Source organism: Hipposideros armiger, unplaced genomic scaffold, assembly GCF_001890085.2.
Source record: "Hipposideros armiger isolate ML-2016 unplaced genomic scaffold, ASM189008v1 scaffold_480, whole genome shotgun sequence".
Lineage (NCBI taxonomy): Eukaryota > Metazoa > Chordata > Mammalia > Chiroptera > Hipposideridae > Hipposideros > Hipposideros armiger.
In genome coordinates this window covers 38,585-48,481 of record NW_017731830.1, presented here as the reverse complement: position 1 = coordinate 48,481, position 9,897 = coordinate 38,585, and the positions used below count along the sequence as shown (strand labels likewise).

The 9,897-nt window shown below is 51.5% G+C and overlaps 1 protein-coding gene across 5 annotated transcripts in view; it reads right to left on the bottom strand.

Moving 5' to 3' along the window:
- Positions 1 to 261: 261 nt before the first annotated feature.
- The window catches only part of GP2 (glycoprotein 2), a 19,567-nt gene continuing 9,931 nt past the window's right edge, over positions 262 to 9,897 (bottom strand). For all 5 annotated transcript variants that reach the window (XM_019666930.1, XM_019666932.1, XM_019666933.1 and 2 more), the window contains 7 exons: positions 9,610 to 9,821; positions 8,965 to 9,113; positions 7,427 to 7,672; positions 6,360 to 6,522; positions 5,357 to 5,441; positions 4,063 to 4,104; positions 262 to 1,232 (listed from right to left, as the gene is read on the bottom strand). In XM_019666930.1, the coding sequence (XP_019522475.1) occupies positions 1,174 to 1,232; positions 4,063 to 4,104; positions 5,357 to 5,441; positions 6,360 to 6,522; positions 7,427 to 7,672; positions 8,965 to 9,113; positions 9,610 to 9,821 (956 nt within the window). In that variant the 3' untranslated portion in view covers positions 262 to 1,173. The remainder of the gene's footprint in view (positions 1,233 to 4,062; positions 4,105 to 5,356; positions 5,442 to 6,359; positions 6,523 to 7,426; positions 7,673 to 8,964; positions 9,114 to 9,609; positions 9,822 to 9,897) is intronic.

Here is a 9,897-nt window from a genome sequence, read left to right as displayed (position 1 = left end):
TGGTTTCAGGAAGTGACAGACAAATTGTGGTCTCTAGGGGTTTGCCTTGTGCACCTGGGCTCTGTCTTCTGTCCTGTGTCCAGGGACTCCATTCCCTTTCTGCCTGAGTTCATAGGAGTGGGTTTCTGTTTCTTGCAAACCACACCTCCTCTGAACGAGGCAGCAGGTTGGAATGTTGGAAAGTCCCCTCCAGCAGACAAACAGGCTCTGCCTGTCTGGCCCCCACCCCCATCCCCCACCTCACCCAGTGGCCTGGTCCTGGTCAGGTCATTTTCCTGAGGCCAGCATGGAGAGGCCCAGGTACAGCTGTGGGAAAGGGAAGTTTGCTCCGTATTTGGGAACTTTGCGGAGTGCTTTGTGAGGGCTTGTTCGAGTTTTTCCAGAAAGGGCCTTCACCCACCTCCCAGGCTCCGTTGCTGCACCATCCCCTGTGGCATTGACGCAGCATTCCTGCTGGGACTGCCTGCCTGGCCCTGCCGTGCAAGCACAGCACTGTTTACAGCTAGAGGTGTGCTCTGGGGTGACAGTGTCTCTGTACCCAAACCGAGCCATTCCTCCAGCGTCCAGGTCCCAGGGGAGGAGTTGGTGTAGTTCTAGGCACATCAGAGCATGTCTGTGGTGTGGTGGGGGACAGGGGAGCAATGGGGCCCCATGTTTCCTGGAGCCGGGTCTCTGAAAGTGGCCCCTTTACAACACGTAGCCATGGCGATTGTTGAGACCGTGATGGAAATATGCCAGAGGAAGCGGGGTGAAAGCAAGGGTCAGTCTGTTCAATTCACAAGCAGTCAGACAGGGGTGCCTGGGGAGGGCCTCTTGTAGGAGCGCACCCCATTCCCTTTCCGCCAGTGACAGGGTCCCTCTTCCCTGGAGTACAAAGGCACTTCGGGGAGAGGCTGGAGCTACAGAGGCGCCTACCAAACTTGCTTTCATGAAGCTGCTAAGGAATGAGCAAGTCAGCCCAGGCCGACAGGGCCCCCACCTTGAGACAGAGAGGAAAACAAAGACACGGGAAGTGTTGAAGGAAGTTCTTCCCCTCTTCCGCCAAACCGAGCCCAGCCTGGCGTCTGTTCACCCCACGCCTGACTTGGAGGGAACTCCAACACAGCTGAAGGGTGACTGGAAGCCATCGCCAGAGGCAGGACTCAAGCTGCAAGGCCAGATGCCTAGCTGAGCTCAGAACAGCTGAGCCAGGAGGACAGGCAGGAGAAGCACGGGCCAGGCCACCAGGAACCCTGAAATGCAAGGGAAGCGACATCAGGTGTCGGGCTTTGGAACCGAGCAGCCCAAGCCAGCTGGCCTCTGTCTCCTGTTGTACAAGGATGACAGAGGCAGTGTCCTTAATATCTGGTCTGGGTTACAGCCCCTGGGAGGTGGCACAGGGGTCAGGTGGTAGAGGCAAAGCTATCTAATCACCAAGCACTTTTTCATGTTCTTCTGGGCACACAGGATGGCACTTTTCCCCAGCCTCCTTTGCAGGTAGGTGGGGCCCTGTGACTGAATCTGTCCAGTGAGACGTGGGTAGAAGTCATATATGCCATTTCTAGGCCTGATCCTTACATGGTTTTCCATGCTCTGTCATCCACCTTCTAGGGACCCAATACAGAGAACCCACAGGGGATAGTGGAGTTGCCAGAAGTTACCAGAAGGTAGGAACTTGAGTTCCTAATGACTGCAAGGCACAGTACTCTAACCCGCCGCCACCACCACCACCAGTAACTAAGTGGGAAATACACTATCGTGTAAGGGCACAGGAAGTTGGGGATTGTTTGTCACAGCAGCTAGCATTACTTACTCTGACTAATACTGAAGAGGCAGAAAGAAGTTAAAAAGCACTGCCTCCGAGGCCCGACCTCTTAGCTTAGTATCCCAGCTCTACCACCAGCTGTGCAGGCCCAGGCAAGTTACTGAACCTCTCTGTGTCTGAGTTTCCCTGTGTGCAGTTAGAAATATCACTAGCAGCTATTACCGTATAAGAATTTTGTAAGACTCAAGTGAGTCCCTTCGTATCAAGCATTTAGAATAGTGCCTGGCACATGGTAAACACCGCCTAAGTGTTGGTTTTGAAAATCAGGCTCTAAGATCTGGAAGGGTTGGGATCATATCTCTTGTGGACATTACTGTATACGAAGTATAAATGAAGGGCATACATCCTGGATCATAGGTGCCTAGTATTGGGGGGCCTGGAAGAGGCATGTGCACCCCCTCCCGCCATACCACCAGATTATAACGTCTCCCCAACCCTCAAATTTCAAGGTCACTTGCTGATGTCCTAGAAGGGAGGGGGAGAAGAATATCATAATTCTCAGAAATATTAGTGTATGACAACCCGGTTATAATTATGAAGCGGAGGTTAATGTTCAGTTAATTCTCAAACATCAGAAGCAAGCAATGAAAACTGTAAGTGCCCACTGGCGGTGCCCTGCTGGGCATACATGACTTCTGCCCACATCCCACTGGCCAGATCGGTTCCCTACCCTTCCAGAAGGCCCAGCACCCACCCTAGAAATTAGTCAGCTGGGCACGCTGTCCTGGGAAGCCCATTCCAGTCTCTGTACTGACCTGAAATACTAGAGGAAACGGATGGGACTTGAGGTCCCTGCTCTCAAGCTGCTTTTAGCCTTTGCTTCATCCACTCTCTCCGAGAACCACTGCTTTTCTGATCATTGTTCGAGTATTAGCACTGAGCATGGAGAGACCATCCTGAGCTCATCTGGAAACCTTTAGACTGTTTTCTAGTTGGGGATTTGGAGGAGAGTAGAACTTTTTCATGTCTGACTTCGCCCATATAGGTCATTTTGGGGGTGGGTAGTAAAATCTCAATAGCATTGCTTTCCCTTTGGTCCAAAATACATTTCTTGGAGTTGTCTCCCCGCTGAACTCCAGTTCATCCATCAAAACCCCACTGAGGGCCGGCCGAGTGGCGCGATGGTTAAGAACTGGCTTGGGACGCCAGAGGGCCCCAGTTCGGATCCCACATGTGAGGGCCAGTGACACGGCCCTCTACAAAAACAAAACAAAACAAAAAAACCCCACTGAGATGTTACCAGCCACCAAAATTCTTTCCTGACCTTATCCAATACAGTTAACTTCAGTGTGCTCCCTCTGCACTATCTACTCACTTATGATTTATTGGCTTATGTGGCTGTCTCATTTTTTGCAATAGTTGTTCATTCTGCCAGTAGGGCTTGTTCCTCTCATATTTGCACATGTGGCTCCTTTATCTCATTTGAATGAAATATCACTGCCTATGAAATTTTTTTTTCTGGCCATGTATCCATTCTGGTATTCCTTCTTTCTTCCTACTTTGTTAATAGAACCATCAAACCTTGGTTGGGTTCACAGCCACCTAGAATAAAGACTACATTTCCCAGCTTCCTTTGCAGCCAGGTGTGGCCATGTGACTGAGCACTGGCCAATGAGATCTAAGTAGAAGTATGTCGTCTCCCAGGGATGTTTCCTAACACTCAGTGACTTCTCCCATGTTCTCTCCATCCTGCTGCCTAGATAAGAAGATGGGAGCTCTGGCTGCACCCCTGGACCATGAATGGTGGAGGAATGAGCTGGCAGGCACCTGGATTCTTGATGACTTTGTGGTGCTGCCCTGCTAGCCAGCCCTGGATGGCTCATCTCTGGACTTCATTTATGTGTGAGACAAACTTCTATCTTATTTACGGTATTATTACCATGCTGGTCATTTTCTATCACCTCACCCTCTTTTCTGTCTGCATTACCTTGTTACTGTCCCTTTTCCCACAATGGAACATAAGCTCCGTAGAGGCAGGCACCTGACTTGTATTGTTCATCCCTCTATCTTCAGTGTCTAGAACAACGCCTGGCACACAGTAGGCGCTCGATAAACATTTGTTGTTAAATGACTGGCTCCCCCGCTAGACTAAGGGTCTCTCCAGAGCCAGTCTTGGAACTGCTTCATTTCAGGGTCCACAGTTCTCAGCACAAGGCCCAGCCTACCGAAGGGGCTGAATGAATGTGCCCTGAATTGAAAGGAGAAAGGAGAGGGAGTTTGGGGGGAGGCCGTGGGAAGGGCAGGAAAAGAGGGGATACCTGTGGTGCTGGGGGTTCCGTTCGCATCACCGGACGCGGCACCTGGAGACAAGGGCAGGAGGTGAGGGCTTCATCAGCCGTGCTCTGGTGGCCGCAGCACTGTGGCCTCAGCTGCTCCAAGTCCTGCAGGACCTGGCCACTGCTGCCGTTGACAGTCCACATTGTGGAGGATCTAGTGTCTGACCGGTACCTTTCTAAACCCATTTCATGCATCAGAAACTTAATCCTCCAAACAGACTTGGGAGGAAAGTATTCTCATCCCCATTTGACAGATGAGAAGACTGAGGCTCAGCGACGTTAAGGGACTTGCCCAGTTGACCTTGCTGGTAAGGAGCAGAGCTGGGACTTGAACCCCGGTCTGTCTGATTCCACAATGGAAGTTCCTGACCCCCTGGTTACCTTGTGACACTACCCAAGGCTTCCAGCTGAGGGCTCAGTAAAAGGGCAGGGCAACTCAGGGCGAGAGCCATCTTTACAAGACAGCCTCAGTTTACTTATCTGGAGAACGGCAGTGGTAAGAGGGCTTACTTCCTGAGGCTGTTGTGGGCATTCCATATGATGATACTTATAAATGTGTTTTGCACGGTGCCAGCCACGCAGTATTATTGTTGTGGTTGTTAATATGACTATTATGATATTAAGGTACCCTTATTTGGGGGGGACAAAAAGACTACTTTCGTTCTTTTGGGTGTCATAACTCCTCCATCCCAGCGGGAATAAAAACCGTGACATAACTGCTAACCCGTGGGTAGGGCGGATGAAAATCTGAGGAGCAGTTGGAAAGTTTCCCCTCCATCATGCCCCTCGATGCTGTAGCTGGATTTTGAGAAACACAGTTCATCACCAGAAAACAAAGTTGCATTAGGACTTAGCCTTCACCCCAGAGGGACTGCGTTCTGGGGACCTGGCAGGAGAAATAAGGGAAAGGAAACACGCTTTGGAATCAAACCGAGCTGCATTCAATTCTAACTCCAGCCGCTCACGAGCCCGGTGATGTTGGCTGAGTCACTTAAACTCGCTGAGCTTTGGTTTCTCACCTGTCAAATGGACACTGTGTGGGGAGGGTTCAGTGAGTCGATGGGTCCTGGGGCTTAGCCTGGTCCCTAGCACACAGGTGGCCCAGTACAAATGGCAACTGCTGTTTAGTGCCCAGAGCACCTCGTGGAAACATTGATTCACCAGTGTGTGTGGGTTGGGGGGTGCGGGGGGCCCTTGTTAGGTTGTTGACCCCAGGCACCTGTTGTTAACTGTCAGCACTCAGCCACGGGTTTGTCACCAGGTCGTGGTCACTTACCTTTCCGAGCGATGGGTCCCAAATCCAGAACCAGGGCTGGGTCGATCGCCACTGCTTCACTGCGGACTTGACTTCTTGAGCAAGACTGTGGAGGTAGTGAATTCTCATGCCACCACCGTTCACGGGCACGTTTCCTCTGCACGTCTGGCCTGAGAATGCGGCCCACCCACCACGTGGCTCTACCTCTGATGCTGTGGTTATCTCAAGCTAGAATATTCTCACTGTTGTGTCCAACAAACCTGGCTTAGAATCGCATCTCCACCCTCTTTCAGCTGACTAACTTAGAACAAACGGCCTCACCTCTCCACTGTTATTAAACAGGACCTTCCTGGTTGGGAGGCTTAACATGAGGTTTGTCTGCAGCACGTAGGTACATAGCAGACACTCAGGAAATGCCCGCTCTTAGCAGGCGGTGCCAAAAATGGGTCAAGAGCATGGGCCCTGGGGTCACACCGCAGCCGGGCCACTGCCGGGCTCTGATACTTGCTAGCTGTGTGGCCCTTGAGCAAGGGACTTTTCTGAGTTCCAGCTTCCTCATCTGTGCAATGAGATCAATAAAAGAACCTACTTCAAGGGTTGTCATGGGAGTTAAAGTAAACAAGGCACACGAATGCTTCGGCACAGTGCTTGATGCAGAGCGAGTGCTGAAAAGGGCAGCCATAATTATAGTCATCTAAAATACGTCTTGTGCCAAGGAGACCTCGTGGACAGGCTCCTTCATCTGACCAGCCCCCCAGGGACACAACGATTGCGTATATATGGGCTTTGGGGAGGCTTAAAGTCCATCCATTTACCCTTCTTTCTTTCTTCTCTTCCTTCTTTTGTCCTTCCCTTCCATCCGTCCACCCATCCATCTCTTCATCCATCCAGCTTTCTTTCCCCTCTCTCCCTCCCTCCTTCCTTCTTTCCATCTGCTCGTAATTCCAATAGCTATGTATGGCAAGCCCCCCAGGCCCCGGGGCCCATGTCAGGCTCAGAGTAGTCCAAGCAAAGGCATGCTCACCGGCTGGCACTGTTCATGGAGGGAGTCACAGAGACGGACCTCGCAGTGCAGGAAAACTAGGTCGTAGTTTCCGGCAAACATGAACATCTGAACTGAGAACCGGCCTTCGGAGGACTCCCCATTCTCCTCCACGAAGATGGTGGAATCACGTTGGTTTGGACAGCTGGGAGGGTGACAGGGGCAAGCGTCTAACTTCTAGAACAGCTTGGGGGCCTGAGGCCCTTGGCTGCATCTTTCATCTGTGTCCAGTAGGAAACCACTGTCAGAGAGAATTAAAGTCCCCCTGCCCCGTCCCCGGGTTCCCTCCACCCTGACAGCAGGACTTTTATACCTCTGGGTGTCTGTCCTCCATAATGTTATCCATAAGGCCACATGGCTTTGCGTTTTGGGGAGTGAGATAGACTGGTTTCAGATTCCAGCCAGACCCATTTCCTCGCCAAGTGACCATGAGCAGCTTCCTTAAGCCCCACTCACTGAGCCCCATGTTTTCTTGTCTTCAGAGTGGAGATAGAAATATGCACTTCCTGCGGTTGATGTATGCGTTTAATGTGATCATCCGTGTGCACTGCTCAGCACACTGCTTGGCATGTAGCCAAACTCCGTGATAATAATTAGCTATTATTATCACCACGGCCTGGATCATGATCTACAGATACGTATGTTCCCTTTGTGTTGGCCAGTTATGAATAGGCAATAATATTTTGCCCCAGAACAGTTGTCATGCTATTTTCATGTTGGTGAGTCAGTGTTCACGTCTTTATAACAATCCGTCATTACTTAATAGAGCCCTATTTTAAACAATGAACCCGCTGCCAAAGTTGAAAGGATACTGAAATTAAAAATAATTGGCATTTCTTTCCCCTGCGCACCTACTCTGTGTTTGTGCTTTAGGCTAAAGTTCCAGGACGGATATTCCTGGGTCAAAGGGTGTGGTTATGATATGTAACGCCAGATTGTTTTCCAAAAGAGGCAAGTCAGTTTACACACAGCTGCCAGGTAGGTGTGAGGCGACCCTTTTCTCCCCAAGCCTCGCTTCAGCCAAAAGATAACCCACAGCCGTCCAATACCTGTTTCTGATGATGAAGTATTTCACAGGGTCTTCCCTGTCTCTAGTGGGTGTGGCGTAGCAGTTCTTGAACAGCAGGTTAAACCGGGAGGTGTCCCCTCTCTCCAAGATGGCGCCCACATAAAGCATGGCCTCAACGGGCAGCACGGCTATGGCCCCTTCGTAAGGCAGCGTGTAGTTCTGGTCTTGGAATAGGGCCATCCGGACAGTAAACTCGCCTTCCCCATCCAGACTGATGTTCATGGAGCTGAGATGAGGAAAAGCCACAAGAGTAGAACCATCAGGTGTTGACCCGGGAGAACAAAATGCATCAAGTCCTGCTCTCGTGTGAAGTTCTGAAGGCAAACACACACCTTTGAGCCTTGAAGAAACTATTCGAGCACTCCTTTAAATCAGCTTTTTTGTTTTTTTTTTTTTGTTTTTTAAGGAGGGCGCAGCTCACAGCGGCCCATGTTGGGATTGAACCGGCAACCTTGGTGTTATCAGCACCATGTTCTAACCAACTGAGCTGACCAGCCATCCCTTAAATCAGCTTTTACTGTCTTGTAGGCACTGCACCTGACACATGGAACAGCCTGTCTCCAGGGTTTCTGCCCATTTCCCCTGCGTCACAGATCACCCCAAGTACGGACCTCCTTTGCCTCACCTGTGGAGTACGGCTCGGGACCAGGTCGGTGGGTTCAGAGTTTTTATAGAACACCAATTTTAACAAGATGAATGGCTTGAGTTTTTATTTGTGATGAACCTTGGGCCCCAACAAAATACAGCCTGAGAACCACTGAACTAGAAAATGTGTAATCCTTCTTAATCTTGCCATTCTGGGGGCCTGGGGGCGCAAGGAGCAGTAGGAGAGCAACCTGGACTCCTGAGACCCTCAGACAGGACCCTGGCACGTCTAACCTGGGAGCCGTTCATTCAACAGGGCCTCCGTTCCCAGCCTGGCAGGGGGACGATGGACAGAAGCCACTGCCCAAGTAGAGCCCCACCCAGAAAGCTATTTGGTTCTATTTCTGGTGAATTGGGGGCAGGGAGGGGGTGCCGTTTATCCAGTCAGAGCCAATCCAACTTCAATCCCTCATCTGCGGGGAAGGCCCCCCTGCTCCCGCCGTCCCCTCAACCCCACAATTAGGTCAGGGGCCCTTGCTCTCTGACCCCACAGCACCCCCCCTCCATGCTTCCCCTCCATTGCGCTCATCTCGCTTGTAATTACTGATGGCGTTAGTCACTTGATGATGCCTTTTTTCCTCAAGATAAGTGAAATTGTCGTGTTTTTGTCCCTTCGCATATTTCATGAACACTGTTCCCATGGAGCGGCGCTGCTTCCGAATAATAATCCTCACCACCCACAGAGGATCCTGGGTCTGCCTTGTGCCTCAGACGTTAAGATATGACCAGCCCATTTGTGGAATGAACGATCCGAAGAACGGAAGCCTCTGCAGGAGGTGGGTGGTGTCCTTGGACATCGTAAGCTGTGCTTGCAGTGAGTGTGACCCGTGTCGGGCTTGAGGGCCAGAGGGCAAGGGTCAGCCAGCGCCGTACCTTACAATGGGCTGCAGGGCAGCTTGGAGGCCGACTTGCATGTCCAGCGGATAGGCACACTGGAAGTTGATGCTGAGTTTGGTGTCTCTGATGATGAAATCGTTGACCACGGAGAGGGTGTTCTTGTAGATGGCATGCGTTCTATTTCTCTTTGGCATAAAAAGAAGACCACATGAATGTTTATGTGGACACGTGTAAATGTGTCTGGAAGCCAGGTCTGTCTGACTCCACAGGCGGGGCCGTTCAGTCATGCTGCCACCCTGCCTTCTGCTCTCAAGGTGGCAAGTGGGCCTCTCCCCGTCCCCGCCCCAGTGGCACTGACACTTAATGGGAGGGGATTGAGGACCCCAGATCAAAAACTAGAACAAAAACTTACGGACCCTTGGGAAGAGTTCCGAACCACCAGGCGTGCTCCTCTGTCGACCCCTCCCACATCACCGCTAATTAACCATAATCACAGCTCACATTTATCGAGCTCAAGTGTCAGACCTGCTCTAAGCTCTTTGCGTGAGCTACCAGGTAATCTCACGTAAACCTAGAGGCCCAGAGAGGCTAAGTGACTTGGCCAAGGTCTCACAGCTCCTGACAGGGGCCCCCTCAAGTCCGGCTCCCCGCTCTGGCAGCAGCGCTGTGAATGCCACTCACCTCTAGAATGTTCCCACAGGCGTTAGCCTGAGCAGGGCTGGTTACGGACATCTGGTTCCTGTCATCTTTCTGCAGGATGCTGGTACACGTCCTGTTCCGCAGGTAGGCAATGACCTGATCCTCAAAACCCAGGCCTTCCAGCTGACACCTGTCCAGCGACACTGTGATCGCCCTGTCCCCACAGTCCAGCTGAGGCTGCAAACTCTGCACATCTGGAAATTCGAGAGGGGAGTAGGTGGGGTGGCCAGGGATTCTGGAAGCAGTGGCAAGAGCCCATATTTCCTGCCT